Here is a 20,454-nt window from a genome sequence, read left to right on the forward strand (position 1 = left end):
CAAAGACAAAATTAAGGCAGATATAATGATTCCATTTTTACAGAATGGAGGTGTAATAGGTAAACAGCCCAAATTTGAAAGGTCAGGGACCTACATATTTAAATTAAGATTTCCCCAATGTTCCTATTTACCCTGCTAGATTCCTCTCTATAAGTAACATGTAATTTTAGAAATGTCATAACCTTCTTAGGCTTCAGTACCAGAGAACTTTCCTAGCATGCTCAAGGCTATAGATAAGATCTCTAGTAAACACACATATACACACTGCTATGCTAGTGGAATGTGGAGGCTCATGCCTGTAATCCCAGCACTTGGGAGGCTGATATAGGAAGATTGTCGAGTTTGAGGCCACCTTGAGACTACATAGTGAATTTATAGGTCAGCCTGGACTAGAGTGAGACACTACCTCAAAACACCAAAAATTGGGGCCAGGCATGGTGGCATATACCTTTAATCTCAGCACTTGGGAGGCACAGGTAGAAGGATCCCTGTGAGTTTGAGGCCATCCTGAGACTACATACTGAATTCCAGGTCAACCTGGGCTAGAATGAGATACTACCTTGGGAAAAGAAAAAAAAAAAAAAAAAATCAATACAAAATGGGTCCCGACCCCCACCTTTGCATAAAACAAGGCATGGTAGTTAGTATGCCTATAATCCCAGCACTTGGGAAATACAGGGAAGCGGGTCAAGAGTTCCAAACTCATTCTTCAGTAATAATCCAGTTCAAGAGCAAACTAGGAAACATGAGACTCTTTTCAGAAAAGCAAAACAAACAAAAAAACGCCAAATACCTACAAAACCCACCGAAAGGCTTAAGAAGTACCTACCTAGTGTTTGGAGCATTATGGTTTCCAGTAAAACCAGTTCTTGAGTCTGTTGAAGGTAAGCCTGTCAGATAAAAATGATATTGAAATGTTTAAAATAGATGTAATGCTATTACCCTACCTGTGACACCTTGTAAGGTAAGAATTACAGTGACTGCAAAGAATCAAAGTAGTTTGCAAATATGAGGACTATAAATAAGAGTGATACAGCACACTTATTTCCTGTGACAAGTCTAATACAGGAAATGTGAACAAAACAAAAAGCAGTGCTGGAGAGAGAGCTTAGCGGTTAAGTGCTTGCCTGTGAAGTGTAAGGACCCGGGTTTGAGGCTCTATTCCCCAGGACACACATTAGCCAGATGCACAAGGGGGCGCACATGTCTGGAGTTCGTTTGCAGTGGCTAGAGGCCCTGGAGCGGCCATTCTCTCTATCTGCCTCTTTCTCTGTCAATCTCAAATAAATAAATAAAAATGAACAACAACAACAACAAAAAAATCAGAACCCTAAAGCTAGTTAGTATCAGGAAAGGTGAGTTAGAAACAAGGGTCTGTCTAGCACATAATCTGTCCAGTACAACTTAGGCACTGCTGCCGATTCAAGACAGCACAGCAGTGCCCACCAAAGAAACCAAAACCTGTCTGTAAGAACAGGGTGTATCAACTCACTACATTTCATGTGATAATCCCTTAGAAGCCAAAGCCAGTCAGTGAGTTTTTAGGATTAACTGCCCCTCTCTAGGAAAGGCAAAAATCAAGACAAAAGCTTTTATCTCTAGATTAAAACACATCAGAGATAAAAATAACAAAATAATTTCACAATACACCAGGAAGACATAAATATCAGGGAATCTTTTATCTAAATATCAAGAAATAACCCTTTTGCTCCAGAAAACTCTTCTGCCATCCCACTCTTAGGACCACAAAACTGACCTTGGGAGGCTGAGGCACAAGCATTATGAGCTCAAAGCCAGCTTGGGTTTTAGAGACCTTTGCAAAACAAAAACAAAAACCCAGCACATGTAAGCATGCAGAAGCACACACACACTATATGTATCACATTGCTAATCCCAGAGACTGAAAACACCTTTAATTTCATCTATGCCCCATTTTGAAAGGTCACTGGCTGATTTTTAAAACATGGATTTGTGGGCTGGAGCACAGGTAAGGAAGGCGCTTGCCTGTGAAGCCTAAGGGTCCGCCTAAAGACTCAAGTTTGATTTTCTAGGTTCCATGTAAGCCAGATGCACAAAGTGGTGCATGTGTCTGGAATTGGTTTGTTCTGGCTAGAGGCCCTGGCACACCTATCCTAACAAATAAATCACGAGAAATAATTGGGTTGATAAAGCTAATAAGAATTGTTAAGAACTACTATTTTAAAAGAATCATAAATTGAGCTGAGCATGGTGGTGCAAGCCTTTAATCCCGGCACTCGGGAGGCAGAGGTAGGAGGATCACCTTAAATTCGAGGCCACCCTGACCCTACAGAGTGAATTCCAGGTCAGCCTGAGCTAGAGTGAAACCTTACCTCGAAAAACCAACCAACCAACCAAACAAAAAATCACAAACTACTCATTAAACTGAATTAACTTAGTGGTCATTCAGTGGGCAAAGGTTCCTGATCTCTAAGAAAAGTGATTTCAGGCTCACTGCTCTAGCTTCTCTTGTAAGTAAGACTGTTAGAGGAAGAACTATCACTAGTAGAGGAAAATCAGTTTTTCTTCCATTCCTTCCTCTGACAAGTTTCAGCAGAGTACATCTACTTAATGGCAAACACTTCAAAGTAACTTTGGATCAAAGCACTTTGATGCAAAATTTTATACAATTTCAAGTGCCATAAGCTTTCTGCCAGGTAAGAGATATGCCAGATATTGCTAAGAGGCAATAAAAATGGGCACCACTTAGCAGGTAGCCCTAGATGAAGTCTTACACATGTGCTACTCTGTGTACGTGGGTTTACATGAGTACTGGGGAACTGAACCCAGGCCGGTAGACTTTGTGAGCAAGCTTCTTGGGCCACATCCCAGCCCCATGGTTGGAAGTCTTTTTATCAAGCCTGTATCATAAAGGCGCTCTGACCACAGTGCTTACGTACATCACACTTTGTATCCAGCAGGGGCTCCAAGGGGTGAAGACAAGCATGTGCTACTTTGATCACATGCTCAAGTTTCCGAGCCTGCTCTTCCACTTTTGCAGCCAAAAATAATGCAGTCGGTGAGATTATCTGTACAACACATAAAACAGGTCATTTCAAAGAAAATATATTTTAAGAATAACTGCTACTTTCTAAGGGTGTGTGTGCAAGGAAAGGAGTGTAGTTTATACTATATACTGAGCTATGGCAACATTGCTGTTAAGAGCTTTTTACACATCAACTTTAGAGATAGAGAAGTTAGTAAATTCTGACTACTCAGTTCCCCTGGACTAGCCACACCTCAAGGGTTAATAAGTATTCACTTAAATAAAACTAGTTATCTCAAAGTAATATTTGTTCTATTAGCTTAAAAAATAGAAAGAGGACCAAAGAGACCCACTGACTTCTGCCCTTCAGGGTTCACAAGCCTGGCAGCAATACACTGCACAGGAGGACCACAGTGTCAGGTGAAGGGGCAGAAAAAAAAGCGAATTCTGAAAAGGAACTTTCTACCTCATGCCTTGATTACTCCATTGGAATAGTAAGAAAAGCAGCTGCAAAAATCAGAGTACAAATGTAGCAGAAGCCAAGTGTGAGGAGGGGATTCAGAAGGGAGGCTCTACGCTGCCTGGGTTGGTTTTTGGGTTAGAAGTACAGAACACACACTTCAAACACAATGAAGACGGAGGAACAGATTCTAAAGATTCCCCCAAAGTTAGCAATAAACCAAGGCATCGCTGACTCCGAAACCAAACGTACTTCAAACTCATGTATGTCTTAAGATTACATGCAGAAACTTTCACAGAAAGTTAATTACTAAATGCCAAGACTCAGGACCTATTTTTCAAAAGATGGCCAGTCACTACACAGAAATACTACCAATGGGGAGGAGGAGAAAGAAAGGCATAAACCTTAGTTCACACTAGCCAAGACCTTGTGATAAAGGTAGACCCTCTTCTTTAGAGCATGGAGGCACGCTGGGTGAGGAGTCCAGGGGGGCTTTCTCAGTCTCATGGCCACAGACAAGTGGAGTAAAGCGGAAATGAAATATGTGCAGGATGAGGAGTCTGAGGGGACTCTGCCTCAGGGCCATAGACAAGGGCGGTCTTTCTGCAGAAAGCAGCTTGCTCATGAAATTTGACTTCTGTTATAATCTAGATGCAAATGCTTCACCCCTCATCCTTTGATGAGTGCAAGTAAGAGGTTTCTAGGTGAGCCAACCCTGGTTTCTTCCTCCTGTCATTGAGGAGAATCATCTAAGTGTGGCTGATGCCACAATCCCAAAGCAGTAATGCCAGAAAAATTAGCCAAAGGCAACCTTTGCTGGTTGTATGCTAACCACTTTAGGTCTTGGTTACAGTATTTCCAACAACCAGAAATAACATTAAGGTGATGTTAAAGGCTTTCAAATCATTTTCTCTTTTTAATAAAATTATAGATTGAAGGATATTAGGAAATTCAAGATTGTTCAAAATGTAAGTTAAAAAGGAGATATAAAGGGAAGAGAAAGGAAGGAAGGAGGGTACTTAATAGGTTGGTATTGTATATATGTAACTACAATGATTGAGATGGGGAGGTAATATGATGGAGAGTGGAATTTCAAAGGGGAAAGTGCGAGGGGGAGGGAATTACCATGGGATATTTTTTATAATCATGGAAAATGTTAATAAAAATTGTGAAAAAATAAAATATTCAGAATAAAATAAAAAATAGTAATGAAGTTGGGAAAAGAAAAAAAAAGAATGTTCAAAAGAGTAAATTTGTTTGCAAGCAGCTGAAACATGGAAAATCATTCATATGTGTCCCAACTCTGGCTCTGTTACTGTTCAACGTTTGCTCAATGGATGATATGTGACTCATTACATGTGAAGGTAACAACATCAAAGTTCTGCAAATGCCACATAAGAAATCTGTGAGCCAGCAGGTGGTGGTGCATGCTCAGCACTAGGGAGGCTGAGGTAGCAGGACTGCCATAAGTTCAAGGCTAGCCTGGGCTACCCTGTCTCAAAAAAAACAAAAATCCAAGAGCCAACACCCTCTTAAGAAACAATAAAATGGAGATACCAGGTTTCACACAATTTAGCTCTTCTAGCCCAGGAAAGCAACAGCAGCTCAGGACAAGAGGCAAAGCAGAACTTCAGAGTCTCTCTTTCATACTTTGTGTATAGCAGTTTTAGCTGTAAGCCCAAGACCTTTTCAGAACTGCTCACCTTTTCTTTGAATATAAGCTTATACAGCTTAACCTATAACACAGTCTCAGGAAACAACTGATGATTCTAAATTCCAGCATTACATTAAGTATCCAGGGAAACAAGCAGGATATTCAGGGCAGACTCCTGGTTTGTTCAACCACACTTCTCACAAAAGCAATTTTTTTTCTCTAAACAGGGGTTAAGCCTCATCTGGTGGCCGTGCCAAGCTAACCCCAATACTCTGTCTTCCCAAGGCACAGGAAGCCGACTAACTCCACTCACAATTGCTCCTTTGCTAACTGCAAACATGCTTCCACATGGGCATAAAAAACAAAAAAATTTTAGACAGGTGTTTGGTGAATAGCCATGTAAGGCTTTAATTGTAAGTGTGACTAAGAAAGATTATCAAGGCACTACTGCTTTTTGTATGGAAGGCTGACTTTGTTGAAGCTTAAAGGAATTCCACAAGTTTTAGGCAAAAGAAGTTATCACTAGTTGGTCTATGCTTTTGAAAGTATGCATCCTGGGCTGGAGAGATTGTTTAGTGGTTAAGGAGCTTGCCTGCGAAGCCTAAGGACCTAGGTTCAACTCCCTAGAACCCATGTAAGTCAGATGTACAAGGTGGCTCATATGTCTGGAGTTCAATTTGGAGTAGCTAGAAGTCTGGGCATGACAAATCTCTCTCATAAAAAAAAAAGTTGCATCCTGGGCTGGAGAGATGGCTAAGCGGTTAAGCACTTGCCTGTGAAGCCTAAGGACCCCGGTTCGAGGCTCGGTTCCCCAGGTCCCACTAGCCAGATGCACAAGGGGGCGCATGCGTCTGGAGTTCATTTGCAGAGGCTGGAAGCCCTGGCGCGCCCATTGTCTCTCTCTGTGTCTGTCGCTCTCAAATAAATAAATAAATAATTAAAAAAAAAAGTTGCATCCTTTTGAAGGTAGCCAACCTTACCGGAACACAAAAGAACTCACTGCCATTATTGCAGCAGTATAGTTTGGTTTGTGTGACTTAACAATTCCTAAGTGACATTCAGTTTACAGGGACACGTAGTATTTTAGTGTTCTAGATCCTAGTGAAATAAATTTTCTCAAATTCTTCTACTGAAGGAAAGAAAAACGAAGGGACCCCCTCCCCCCAGTACGGTCACGCTGTAGCCCAGGCTGACCTGGAATTCACTATGTAGTTTCCAGGTAGCCTCAAACTCACAGCAATCTGCCTACCTCTGCCTCTTGGAATGAACCTTACCATAGATTATGAAGACAGAGGTGATGATGCCAATGGTAGCCAAGTAACCAGACTGTCACAGGAGTCCTGGCTATTATGTGATTACAGCAGGCAAATTAATCTCTCTCTGGCTCAGTTTTCACATGTGTAAAACAGGGAAAAAGTACCTGTTTATAAAGCTGTGGTGAGAATTAAAACAAACCAATATATGTTTGGCACTAAGATAGTACCCCAAAAGAATGACTTGTTATTTCTATGCTGAATAATCCAGGAACTGTTTATTCCTAGTGCTGGTGTTAAATTTAACGAGGTATTTTACAGATTCCCTTCTTTCTTGCTTTCTTCCTTCTACCATTCAAGTCAGTCCTCAGAGAGTTTGCTGCAGTCCTAAAAATTTTCAAGCACTAACTCAATGACACCTACATTCCTTCTCCCCTCGGCCTTTTCTATCCCCTTCTGTTTTCATTTCTGCCTCTGCTCTGACTCACTCCCTTCTCCCATGTGTGGCTGATGTCCCCCTCTCTGCCATGACTTCTTCTCTCCCCACTGCAGGCTACAAGCTTGACAGCCAGAGGCAAGGTCAGCTGAATCAACAAAAGCCAGAACAATTGCTAAGTCACTGAAGAGGAGTGCACTGAGCCAGTACAAAGCAAACCCCCCGCTCCCGCTCTGGGATCCTTATCGGGACTGCTGCTGTTTTATTCCTGAGTTGTAACTTGACTAACTGGCAAAAGCCCAAGTAAACTGTTTCCATATTTGCTAGTACATAACTAGCAGGCACACACACTAGTGTACTGCTTTTTTTTTTTTTTTTCTCTTCCTCCCCAGAGGCAGGGTCTCACTCTAGCCCAGAATGACCTGGAATTCACTATGTAGTCTCAGGCTGGCCTTGAACTCACAGCAATCCTTCTAGCTCGGTCTCCTGAGAGCTTGGATTAAAGGCATGTGCCAACCATGCCTGGCCTACTGCTGTATTTTATCTTTAGGTCCTACAGACTAGGGAAGACATTCTTGCCCAGTCCCTTAACTGCCCCAAACATGTCCCCATCTCACCCCCAACTAAGATTTTAACTGTTTTAAGTGCCTTGCAGAGGGGGGGCCTCAGTAATAAAATATCCAGGTAGTTCAAGCCAGCACAACTCAAAAACTTAAAAATACTTGCCAAAGGCTACATTTATTTTAGGAAAAGTGGTAAAGGCATACAGAAAGGTCTTAGAATAAGGGAAGAAGTAGGACTTTTGATTTGAAGAAAGATGAGAGGAATAATCACAAAAAGAACACTGGAATAAATCAAAACCACACATTTATTGTAACAGTAAGGATAACCAACAGAACCAAAATTCTAGTACAATGTTAAAAAGTGGTTTATAGCCGGGCATGGTGGCACACGCCTTTCATCCCAGCACTCAAGAGGCAGAGGTGGGAGGATCGCCACGAGTGAGTTTGAGGCCACCTTGAAAATACAGAGTGAGGGCTGGAGATGGCTTAGCAGTTAAACGCTTGCCTGTGAAGCCTAAGGACCCCGGTTCGAGGCTCGGTTCCCCAGGTCCCACGTTAGCCAGATGCACAAGGGGGCGCACGCATCTGGAGTTCGTTTGCAGAGGCTGGAAGCCCTGGCACGCCCATTCTCTCTCTCTCCCTCTGTCTTTCTCTCTGTGTCTGTCTTTCTCAAACCAATAAAAAAAAAAAAAAAAAAAAATGTTTAAAAAAAAAGAAAATACAGAGTGAATTCCAGGTCAGCCTGGGCTAGAATGAAACCCTACCTCAACAAAAACAACAACAACGAAAGTGGTTTGTATCCCGAATTTTGTTACACTGGAAACAGTGGCATTGTGGTATCACAGGCAATGTCATGAATTTAACAATTATGTAAGAAATACTACATATGCAAACACTACTTTACAAAGATAGTCTGACTAGATGTAATTTGGGACACCTCATTACATTTAAAAGGCAGACGAACTGGAGAGATGGCTTAACCATTAAGGCACTTGCCTGCAAAGTCTAACAACCAGTATTTGATTCCCCAGTATCCAAGTAAAGCTAGATGTACAAAGCAACACATGCATCTGGAGTTCATTTGCAGCAGGTAGAAGCCTTGGTGTGCCCATTCTCTGTGTCTGTCTGTCTCTGCTTGCAAATAAATAAAAGACAAGACAGTTGGTTTAATAAATGCTGAATGAAAAAATACTAGCATTCAGTACTGCTTAAGAAAATGGGGACCTGATTCAGGGGTTTAAGGTGCTTGCTTGCAAAACTTGCCTGCCCTGGTTTCAAGCCTCCAACACCCATGTAAAGCTAGATGCACAAAGCACCACATGTGTCTGGAGTTTCTACTTGCAGTAGCAAGAGGCCCTAGCATGCTCATATCCCTTCAATAAGTAAATAAATTTTAAACAGAAAGAGCTGATTTTCACAATAAGCACTATAATCACATTTGTGTGTTATGTAACTTTGGCATTAAAAAATTGTCTGGGCTGCAGAGTTGACTCAGCCGTTAAGGTGCTTGCCTGCAAAGCCTAATGACCCAAGTTCAATTCCCCAGTCCCACATAAAGACAGATGTAAAGTAGCACATGCATGCATCTAGAATCAGTTTGCAGTGGCTGCAGGCCCTGGTGAGCCCATTTTCTCTTTTTTCTCTCTACTTGCAAATAAAAAAAGTTGTCTGTTTTATTAAGTATATATCATAGTCGTCTTCTGTTTCTGCCTTATAATTGACACAGCTCCCATTATTCCACAATTAATGTTCAAAAATACTTTGTTGGGGGGGCATATAAAGCCAGATGCACAAAGTGGTGCAGGCATCTGGTGTTTTTTGCAGCAGCTGGAGGCCCTGGCATGCCCATTCTTCTCTGTCTCCCTTCTACCTCTCTCTGCTTGCAAATTAATGAATGAAAGATTTAAAAAAACACTACTCATTTTACATACTATTGTGGGGTAAGAACGTAAATGTTACACAGGCTGTTAAATCTTCTACACAATTCAGGTGTGGGGGCTCATGCCTTTAATCCTAGCACTCATGATGCAGAGTTAGGAGGATCACTTTGAGTTTGAAACCAACCAGGGACTAGGGCTCCAGTGAGATCCTACCTTGACAAAACCCATAATCTTCTACACAAACTTTACCACAGGCTCCACTTTCTGTTGGCTTATTGTGGAGAAGGCAATGAGCACACACATTTATCTACAGCAGCAGTAAATGTAAGCCCTACCAAAATCTCTGCTGTTTATGCCCCCCCCCCCCAAAAAAAGCTGATTAGCTGACCTTAAAATTTACGTCGAGAGCTGGGCGTGGTGGCACATGCCTTTAATCCTAGCACTTGGGAGGCACAGGTAGGAGGATCATCGCCATGGCCATGAGGCCAGCCTGAGACTAGATCCAGGTTAGCCTAGGCTAGAATGAGACCCTACCTCAAAAAATCAAAAGGAAAAAAAAATCACATTGAGACCAACATCAGTCCAAACAATCTTTAAAAACACAGCAAAGAGAGTTCACAATATCTGAATTCAAAACTTACTATAAGGGGACATTAGCCAAGACTCAATGGCACTGGGACAAGTGTAACCACAGCAGATCATGGTAAAGAACAGAAGAATCTAGAAATAAATCCTTGTATTTGTGTTCAACTGATTTTCATGAAGAATGTCAAGAGAATTCAGTGAAAGAAATCTTTAACATATTGCACTGGGACAACTGAATAGGCACACATTAAAAATAAAAAAGCTGGACGGGCTTTAATCCCAGCACTCGGGAGGCAGATGTAGGAGGACTGCCATGAGTCCGAGGCCACCCTGAGACTACACAGTGAATTCCAGGTCAGCCTGGGCCAGAGTAAGATCCTACCTCGAAAAACAAAAACAAAAACAAAAAAGGAAAAAAAGGTAAGCTCTTTCTCTACAACACAATAATGAGCTCAAGATGGAGAAAAAGAGCTAAATGTAAGAGCTCTGATAAAGAAAGTACAGATAAGAGCTGGGCACGGTGACATACACACGTGTATTCCCACCTTTTGGGAGACAGAAGCAGGAAGATCAGAAGTTTAAAGTCATCCTGGCTACAGAGGCTAGCCTGTACTGTCTAAATACCCTCCCTCCCATGCCACACCCAGCAAACCAAAATACATAAAGCAGAAATAACTCATAATCTTATATTAGGCAAAAATTTCTATAAATTGACACAAAGAACACAAATGACAAGAGAAAAAAATATTCTGTGTTGCAAATGAAGTTAAAGTGACAAGCACAGCACATGTAGTGGGATACATCACTTCACACCCACAAGAATGATTATTTTAAAAACACAGATTGTGGGCTGAAGAGATGGCTTAGTGGTTAAGCGCTTGCCTGTGAAGCCTAAGGACCCCGGTTCGAGGCTCGGTTCCCCAGGTCCCATGTTAGCCAGATGCACAAGGGGGCGCACGCATCTGGAGTTCGTTTGCAGGGGCTGGAAGCCCTAGCGTGCCCATTCTCTCTCTCTCCCTCTGTCTTTCTCTCTGTGTCTGTTGCTCTCAAATAAATAAATAAAAAATTAAAAAAAAACCAGATTGTGAGTATTGGAAATAAAAGGATATGGAGATACTGGAACTCTCATACATTGCTGATTAAGAAAGTAAAATGAAGTTCTCTGAATATGTTTAAAAAGCTACCTCAGGAGGCTTTTTGGGAGCTCTCTGTAGTTTCTCCTCTTTCCTTCTCTTAGTCTAGTAGTCTCTAAATCTTAAAAAAAAAAAAAAAAAAAAAAGGTAACCAAGGTCTACAGAGATGGCTCAGCAGCAGTTAAAGGTACTTGCTTACAAACACTGCCAGCTTAGGTTCAATTCCCCAGTATCCATATAAAGCCAGGTGCACAAACTGGTGCCTGCACCTGAAATGTTTGCAGTGGCAAGAGTCCCTGGTGTGCTCATTCTCTTTCTCAATGTACACACAAGCTACCCAAGATTCCGGGCTGTAGTTCAGGTAGCAGAGCACTTGCCCAGCTAGCATGGCTGAAGCCTCTGGTTCAGTCTCTAGCACTGTATGAACCAGGTGTGGGGTGCAGTACTGCCATCCCAGCATGAGGGAGAAGGCTTGAAGGTCAGAAGTTTGATGAGTTAACAGGCCAGGGACATAGTAAAACCACTAAAGTATAGAAATGACCCTATCAGAAATTCCAACCCCCCCGAGGTACATGTACTCTAAGAAATAACATGATCACTCGTAAACTGGTATCTGAATTATTCACAATGTCAGTAAGCAGAATAGACCCAAATCCTCACCTAAGCACAGCCACAGATGGAATTTGATTCAAATGGAATGTGATTCAGAAGAAACAAAGTACTAACAGGCACCCTGCATCATGGGTGGGGCTTGAAGATACAACTACAGTGCTTCCATTTCTATGAAACATATACATACAAACCTATGAAGGCAGAGCTGTGAAGGGGAAAGGGATTGGTGAACATCCTGCTACAGGCAGAATGCCCTTGCAGGGTGTGGGAAAGAGGGTAATATTCTAAATGTAGATGGTTGTGGTTGGACAATTCCTCAATCACACCTTGTTTTTCACTCTTTTTTTAAAAGTTTTTGGAGGCAGGGTCTTGCTGTAGCTCAGATAGAATTCACTGGAATTCTGGAATTCACTATGCAAGTCTCAGGGATGGCCTTGAACTCAAGGTGATCCTCCTACCTCTGCCTCACAAATGCTGGGATTAAAGGATAAAGGGGGGCAACCACGCCTGGCTCAACTATTATTCTAATGCAGTTTATCTCAATCTAAAATCTGTACCAGGCCTTAAAAAAAATTTTTTTTTTACTTACTTGGGAGAGAAAGATGGGGGGGGGGGGAGAGGGAGAGAGCACGCACACGCGCATGTCAGGGCCTCCAGTCATTGAAAACAAAGTCCAGATGCACGTGCCCTCTTGTGTATCTGGCTTACATGGGTCCTGGAGAATCGAATGGGGATCCTTTGGCTTTGCAGGCAAAGGCCTTAACCACTAAGCCATCTTTCCAGCTCCTGTACCAGGCCTTTAATCCCGTATGGAAGTCAGCCATGGGCTACAAAATTCCAGGCCATGCTGGGTTAGGGTGAGATTTTTGTTTGCATGGAGAAGGGGAAGGGGGAGAATCTGAGCCACATAAAGCCAGTATCAAAGGTATATGGTTATTTTGTATTTCCTCACATTAAGACTTAAAAATGTGGCATGCTACATTGACACTGTATCTCAATTCAGATGTTACTATTCCAGCAAAGTGAAATGTAGATCTATACAACAAAGTTTACCTAACATATTCATATTGTTTTCATATTGCTTGAATTTTAAAATTAAAATTTATTGCATTAGGTACCTTTCATGTGCTAAAGTAGCCACTATTAGTCAGTGCCTGTCATGTTACCAGTTTCTATACCTGAGAGTGAGAATGAAACAAATTGAGGGCAAAACTTCAGAATGTACAAAAAAAAAAACCAAAAAAAAAAAAACCCCTCAAATTGACTAACATTCCTGGCCATTTCCACATAAGACCAGTTTAAACCCCACAGTAATTTTCTTCTCTCCCACTAGAATATTAAGCATATTCACGTCTTAAGTATTTACAAGGAAAAAACATCCCACCTTTGCTATCACATTGCTATGTCAGATTGGCCACCATCATGAAAACAAATAATCATAAATGCTGGCGGGGATGTGGAAAAAAAGGAACCCTTCTGCACTGCTGGTGGGAATGCAATCTGGTCCAGCCATTGTGGAAATCAGTGTGGCGGTTCCTAAAACAGCTAAAGATTGACCTACCATATGACCCAGCTATAGCACTCCTAGGCATATATCCTAAGGACTCATCTCATTTCCTTAGAAGTACGTGCTCAACCATATTTATTGTTGCTCAATTTATAATAGCTGGGAAATGGAACCAGTCTAGATGTCCCTCAACAGATGAGTGGATAATGAAGATGTGGCACATTTATACAATGGCGTTCTACTCAGCGGTAAAGAAAAATAAGTTATGAAATTTGCAGAAAAATGGATGGACCTGGAAAGGATTATACTAAGTGAGGTAACCCAGGCCCAGGAAGCCAAGCGCCACATGTCCTCCCTCATATGTGGATCCTAGCTGCAGATGATTGGGCTTCTGCGTGAGAAGGAAAAAACTCAGTAGCAGAGTCCAGTACATTAAAAAGGAGATATAAAGGGAAAAGAAAGGAAGGGACGAGGGTACTTAATAGGTTGGTATTGTATATATGTAAGTAGAATGATTGAGATGGGGAGGGGATATGATGGAGAATGGAATTTCAAAGGGGAAAGTGGGGGGGGTATTACCATGGAATAGTTTTTATAATCATGGAAAATGTTAATAAAAATTGAGAAAAAAAGTTATATCATACAATTGTAATAATAGGAACAAGCAATACATTAATAAAGTGTTTCATGTTGTAAAAAAAAATATGTATTTACTTATGAGATGGTGTGGAATAGGCAGTCTTGCTGCTGCAAACAAACTCCAGATGCATGTACCCACTTTTAACCATTGAGCCATCTCCTCAACCCTAACCTAAGTTCTGGAATGAAAAGGTGTGAACTAATTAATATGCCCTGTTAGTTTTTTATAGAGAGAGTTTATTAGATTATCCATAAAACTTAAGCACTTAAGAGAAGGAAGACAGAGTAAAGAGAGTTCCTGCCCATAAGCAGGCAGCCTAAAGCCACTGAGAGACCCAAACTGGGTCCTTGATTGGTTGTGAATGGGACCAGGGCTCATCACCCAGCGTGTGTGTGCGCGCGCATGCATGCACCAGGGTCTCTCGCTATTGCAGATGAATGCCAAATAGATGTTTGTGTCACTTCTGCTGAGGAGCTAAACCCAGGCTGGCAGGCATTACAAAGAAAGAGCCTTTACCTGCTGAATCATCTCTTGGGCTCTTGCCCTTCTTTCATAGCATCAGTGAGCTCTCGCCAGAAGATAAGAGCTTTGATTTTGTGCTATCAAGACTCTAGGACGGTGAGCCAATAAATTCTGCATGTTGTAAGTTACTCAGTCACAAACCTCTATTACAGCAGCACAAAAAGAAATTATCTTATACCCACAATAAACTAGTATAGACGATGCCCTGTACAACACATGCACACAGTATGAACCCATTTTTGGGGTTTGGGGTGGGGCTCAGTAGAACACTTCCTGCTTTTCATGAGGCCTTGGGTTCATTCCGGAGTACCCCTCTTAAAAGAAAGGAAAAAAAAAAAAAAAAAAAAAAGAAGCCAGGTCCAGCAGCTTATTCCTGCAATGCCCCAGCACTCTGTAGGCTCAGCTAGGAGGATCACCATGAGTTTGAGGCCAGCCTAAGCTATAAAATAAATTGCAAGCCAGTCTGGGCTAGAATATATAAATAAATTTTTAAATATTGGGGAACTGGAGGGATGGCTTAGAAATTAATGTGTTTGCCTACAAAGCCAAAGGATCCTGGTTTGATTCTCCAGGACCCATGTAAGCCAGATGCACAAGGGGGTGCCCGTGTCTGGAGCTCATTTGCAGTGGCTGGAGGCCCTGGCATGCTCATTCTCTCTCCCACTCTCTCAAATAAATAAATAAATAAGAATAGTTAAGAAAAAGTTTTTTTAAAAGGTAAAAAGGAGATTTGTTAATTCTAGGACACATGGCCTTATGTCACATGAATCTTGTGGCACAAAGTGGCCAGGTATTCATGACCTAACAGTGGCTACTGCATAAAACCTGTATAACAGGAGGGGGGGGGAATGATAAGATCAGAACAGGAAAGGGACTAACTGGAAAGAATTCAGTGCAGGGAAGATTCAGGAGGGGAGAAAAGGGCAAGTGTTCAGAGGGAATTATGATTATATTGTCTATATGTAAGGAAGTTGTAAATAAAAAGTTAACAAAACAAACAAGCAAACAAGTTTTGAGGGCTGGGGACATGGCTCAGCAGTGAAAGTCTAAAGGTTTTGCTTGCAAAGCCTCATTGCTTAGGTTCAGTTTCCCAGTACTTATGTAAAAAAAAGTGATGCAAGCATCTAGAGTTCATTTGCAGTTACAGAAGGCCCTTTCTCTGTCTTTTTATTTATTTGAGAGCGAGTGAGAGAAAGAGGCAGATAGAGAATGGGAACACCAGGGTTAGGGTCACTGCAATCGAACTCCAGACACATGTGCCACTTTGTGCATCTGACTTTGGTATTGGGGAACTGAACCTGGGTCCTTTGGCTTGGTTAGGAAGTGCTTTAACTCCTAAGCCATCTCTCCATCCCCCTTTCTCTTTCAAAATAAATAAACAAACATATTTTAAAAAGTTTTGTAATTCAGAATGATTATACCCTACATGTCAACATCTCTGCAATTAGGCAGATTAAGACCACCTGTTTCATAAACACTTTACACTTTTTTGGAAAATACTCAATTTGGGAGTCAATGACATCATATACTTTGTCACGTTCATTACTAAACAACCCTCTCCAACAGAATCATCACCTTGGCTTAACAAAACAAGCTTCAAATGACTCCATCTGTTAAAAAAAAAAAAAATGAAAGAAAAAGATCACGAGGCATAGTAGTGCTTGCCTGTAATCCTGGCACTTGCAAGGGCAAGTTGAGCTACAGAGGGAGACCCTGTTTCAAAATACCTGTGCCCCCAACCAAAGATCTCACCTTTCTAAAAGGACTTACAACTTATAACTAAATTTGAATGACAGGACATTATAGTTCTGTGTCAGTGTATCATACAAGTGACTGAAAAGTCTTAAGACTTACCTGAAGAAATCAGACAAGATGGAGGCACAGGCCATAGGCAACCTCCACAGAAAAACAAAACAAAGCTGGGCGTGGTCAGGAGGCAGAGGTAGGAGGATCTCATGAGTCTGAGGCCACCCTAAGACTATAAAGTGAATACCAGGTCAGCCTGAGCTAGAGTGAGACCCTACCTCGAAAACCAAAAAAGAAAAAAAAAAGTCCAATGGATATTTACAACCAAATAACACATCAGGGTAAGCCTAGGAAATCCCAAATACAAATGGAGGGCAGAAGTAGCACCCATGAGCAAGAGGCCAAATGAGGGGAAGGGCTGTGAGCTGGGGACTTCACAAGAGCCAGCAGATGCTCATGGAAACCATGGCAGGCCCACTGGAGAATGGGAGGAGTCCTGCCAGCCCAACAAGTTGCTGAGACAAGATGCCAGAGTGAGTTTCAAGGGCTGGAGCGCAGTCTAAGAAAGCAGTCTCTCCGAGTTCTCTTCTAGGGTCCACAATGAAGAGCAACTGCTGGGAACAGGAGCCCAACTGCTAGGACGGACCAGGGAAATAGACAAAAGTGAGTGGCGGAGCTGACACACTTGAAAAGAAAGTGAAAAAAGAGCTCTGTGAAATCAGAGAAGCTACTCTGCAGTGCACTGCATTAACAGTTTAGCAAAGCTGACCTCCAATGAAAGACTAGCAGGAGTGTTTAGTTCCGACAAAGCTGGGCCTCACAGTAGAAAGAACTGTAAAAAAGAAAAAAAATCAACAAATGGTGCAGGATATTCACAAACCAAAAGAATGACCTTGGACCCTTACCTTTTACTCTAGGCTATGAAGAATCTCCAGAGCTAGTTTGACTTGTGATTTCTACCAGTATTAGCCAGGGCTACTTAAGGAAAGCCAAAAGGACATTAGTATTCATTAGTCACTATGCCTTTAGAGACAATTTTAAATAAACACTCTCCTCCTCCACAACACAACACTATATAGACCCCGGGGAAAGCAGAATTAAAGGAAAACAAGAGGCACAGATCAGACTCAAGAGAAAGAGCACAAGTACAGGCACTTCAAGACCCAAATCTACATGAAAATGGATACCTATATACCAAGGTGGTACATCAGATTTAAGATGCGAAAAACTTACAGCAAAACTTAATCATGAAACTTTTACCATTTCTAATATTCTAGGGGCTGGAGGGATGGTTCAGCAAGTAAAGAGCTTTTGCCACACAAGCATGAAGACCTGAGTCTGATCTTCAACACAGGTAAAAAAATTAGGTGTGGCCACATGCACCTGCAACCCCAGTCAGGAGGGGAGTGGAGAGAGACTGGCTATGGCTTGCTGGTCAGCCAATCTGACTTGGGGGGAAAAAATCCAGCAGCTCCAGATTCAGTGAGATCCTGTTTAAAGGAAACACAGCAGAAGAGCCCTGGAGGACACTGACATTCTCCTGTCTCTGCAGTGCATGCATGCCATATCCATCTCTACACAAAAATTAAAATAAAAAATCTTTGGAAAAAATATTTTGAAACTTTTCTTAGTAAATGAAGTCTTAGTGAGTGTCCACACACAATACAGAACTAAGGCAGGGTTAAACATTTCTAAACAATATGCATGGGATTATTCTAAAAAGAATAAACATCAAGCTCATGATTTTCAAGGTTTTAAAATTTCAAGTAAGTAAATTTGGGTACAGCCAAGGACCCAAAACTTCAGCATTCGAAAGGCTGAGTGAGGCAGGAGGATTGAGTGTTTCAGACCATCAAAACCCTAACTCAAAAATTAAATAAATAGGGGCTGGAGAGATGGCTTAGCAGTTAAACACTTGCCTGTGACGCCTAAGGACCTTGGTTTGAGGCTCCATTCCCCAGGACCCATGTAAGCCAGATGCATAAGGGGGCGCATGCATCTGGAGTTTGTAGTGGCTGGAGGCCCTGGCGCACCCATTCTCTTTATCTATCTGCCCCTTTCTGTCTGTCGCTCTCAAATAAATAAATAAAAATTTAAAAATTAAAAATAAATAAGCAAAAATTAGCTGAGTGTGGCGGCGTTCCCTTTAATTCCAGCACGTGGGAGTTTGAGTAGGAGGATCACCATGACTTCAAGGCTAATCTGAGACTACACAGTGAATTCCAGGTCGGCCTTGGCTAGAGAGAGACCCTACCTCAAATACAGAGGTAAGAGGGTTGCTATGAGTTCCAGGCTATCCTGAGACAACATAGTAAATTCCAGATCAGCCTGGGCTAAAGTGAGACCCTACCTCGAAACACCAAAAATAAAGTAAATAAATATTCAACTAAATACCAACCTATCAAGGTTTAGAGGCTGTGGCGAAAACCAGTGCCTTAATATTCAAATCAAACTTTACACCAAAATTGAAATTAATATAATGCATCATAAACTCACTCCTGGCCAGAGTATATTTGAAGTGAGAATTGATCGCTGAATCGCCAAATATGTAAAGGAGGTAACTACTGTTTACATGTGATAAACAGAAACTGTTCTGGCATCTTAAATTTATGGTGTTAATAAACATAGAGTTTCCTAAATCAGTCTTAAGGTATAGCGTCAAAGGATTTTAACTATATCTCAATTCGTAATATTTGAAACAATAAATTTGGTAAGATTATTCTTATGTGAAGTTAAAGCAAATAAAATCAGCGTGACCTTTATGAGTAAAGGAATGTTTTGAAATTTTCTTAAACCTTAGGTCTGGCAAAGCCTAGCATAGTGTCAGGCAGTTTAATTCATAAAATCTTGACACAAACCCCTCTGTTTTTCAGATCACTAATTTAGTTACGGTTAGCACAGAATACTAAATGCAGCAGTAAAACTAACGACCAACTAACTTTTTTTTCCGTTGTTTAAATTTTGGGAACATTAAAAGACAAATAGTACTCACATTTTTGTTGAATTTGGTGAAAGAATGGTGCATATAAAACCTGTGCATATAAACAATCGCAGTGTTTATTGTAAGCTGAGAGCTGGAATGTAACATTTAGGAAATAATCGGAGAAACATCACATTTCTAAAGTAATTCTAAAGGAAAATTCTCCATGCGTGGCTCCTTCCCAATGCAATCCACTGCTATTCACGCAAACCAACACTGGCCCCCTCCCCGAAAGACCTGGAAACTACTGAGAAGCCAGCCGGCCACAGAAAGGCGACCACCGTGATCACTACCCGCATCCCCCGGAGAGCGCCTGGAAAAATGTGCCCGAGGCTCTCAACCCAGCGGAGAGCACGGACTTGAAACGCGCGCGCACCAACCACGGAGCGACCCGGGGGAACGCGGGCCGGGGCGCCACGGGCGTCCCTCCGCCCCCACCGGCCCGGGACGCGCAGCCCAGCCGCGGGAGGAGCCGCCCCTCGCCCCTCGGCGTGGCTCCGCAGACACGTTACACAACGCGGCCTCCCGGCCCCGCTCTTTCCTCCCTTCCCTCCTCGCGACCGCCCGCCCCGCTCTCCCGCTCCCTCCGGCCTCGCCGCGGCCCACGGAAGGCAGGCAGGCGGCGGCGCCATGTTCGCGGGACGCTCGAGGGCTCGGCCCGCCGGCGAGCGAGGCTCGGGCGTAAAGGAGCCGAGAACGGGAAAAGGATACACATTGAGACGCTGTCCCATCTCCTGGATGAGGTTGGCCGCCTGCTGGCGGTACGACAGCTCCTTGTCGGCCTCCATCCCGCAGCGGCGGCTCGGCGTGTTCTCCAGCTGCTCGCGAGTGAAGAACCAGCGAGAAGAAGCTCCACGGCCCGACGCCATGACACTTCCTCCTCCGCCCGCTCCCGCAGCCCGCCCCTCCCCGCCCGGGTCGCGGACTCCCCGCCAAGGCCGCGAGGCCCCGCCCCACCCCGCTCGCCGTAGGGCAGGCTCCGCCCCTTCCCAAGGCCGGCCGCCGTCCTCGCGCCTGCGCAGAGCCTGCCCCGTCGGCTCGTGCTCGTCTTTTGCTTTCTTTTTCCGGTCCGGCCTCGCAGGTGCCCAGGACCCATAATGCTCCGCGCGCCGCTTGTCATTGGGAGGCGCCGAAGGTCGGGGTCGCCGGGAAGGAAGAGGTCGGCGCGCGGCATGCTGGGCGCGGCGCGGGGCGGGGTTGGAGGGGGTGCGGGGGGCGGGGGAGGAGGTCGCGCGGCTGCGCCCTGCCGCCTGGGCGTGGGTGCCAGCGTCGTCGTCGTGGTCGTCTGCGCCCTCTGCATGTGGTACTCGTGTCTTCAAATGCCGGGGAGACCGGAAGCCCTTTTTCCAGTCGGGGCCGCGCCACCGCCCCCATTTTCCTAACTGGTCGGTGGTCGTTCTGTTCGTAGGGCGACTCCTTCGTGCCGGAACAGCCCCTGGCCTGGAGCTAGTTGGGAAACCGCGTAGGAAGTAATGCTCG

The 20,454-nt window shown here is 43.3% G+C and overlaps 1 protein-coding gene across 5 annotated transcripts in view; it reads right to left on the bottom strand.

Moving 5' to 3' along the window:
- Ccnt2 (cyclin T2) overlaps window positions 1-19,869 on the bottom strand; it is a 33,663-nt gene extending 13,794 nt beyond the window's left edge. For 3 of the 5 annotated variants that reach the window (XM_004668160.2, XM_004668158.2, XR_006637173.1), the window contains exons 1-4: window positions 19,687-19,869; window positions 18,988-19,069; window positions 2,919-3,047; window positions 830-890 (exon numbers count right to left, since the gene is read on the bottom strand). In XM_004668160.2, the coding sequence (XP_004668217.1) occupies window positions 830-890; window positions 2,919-3,047; window positions 18,988-19,069; window positions 19,687-19,844 (430 nt within the window). In that variant the 5' untranslated portion in view covers window positions 19,845-19,869. Of the gene's footprint in view, window positions 1-829; window positions 891-2,918; window positions 3,048-16,900; window positions 16,974-18,987; window positions 19,070-19,686 lie in introns of those variants that run through there. The other 2 variants (XM_045149639.1, XM_045149640.1) reach the window with 2 other exon arrangements.
- Between the last annotated feature and the right edge of the window lie 585 nt (window positions 19,870-20,454).

This window comes from Jaculus jaculus, chromosome 5, assembly GCF_020740685.1.
Source record: "Jaculus jaculus isolate mJacJac1 chromosome 5, mJacJac1.mat.Y.cur, whole genome shotgun sequence".
In the NCBI taxonomy this organism is placed as follows: Eukaryota; Metazoa; Chordata; class Mammalia; order Rodentia; family Dipodidae; genus Jaculus; species Jaculus jaculus.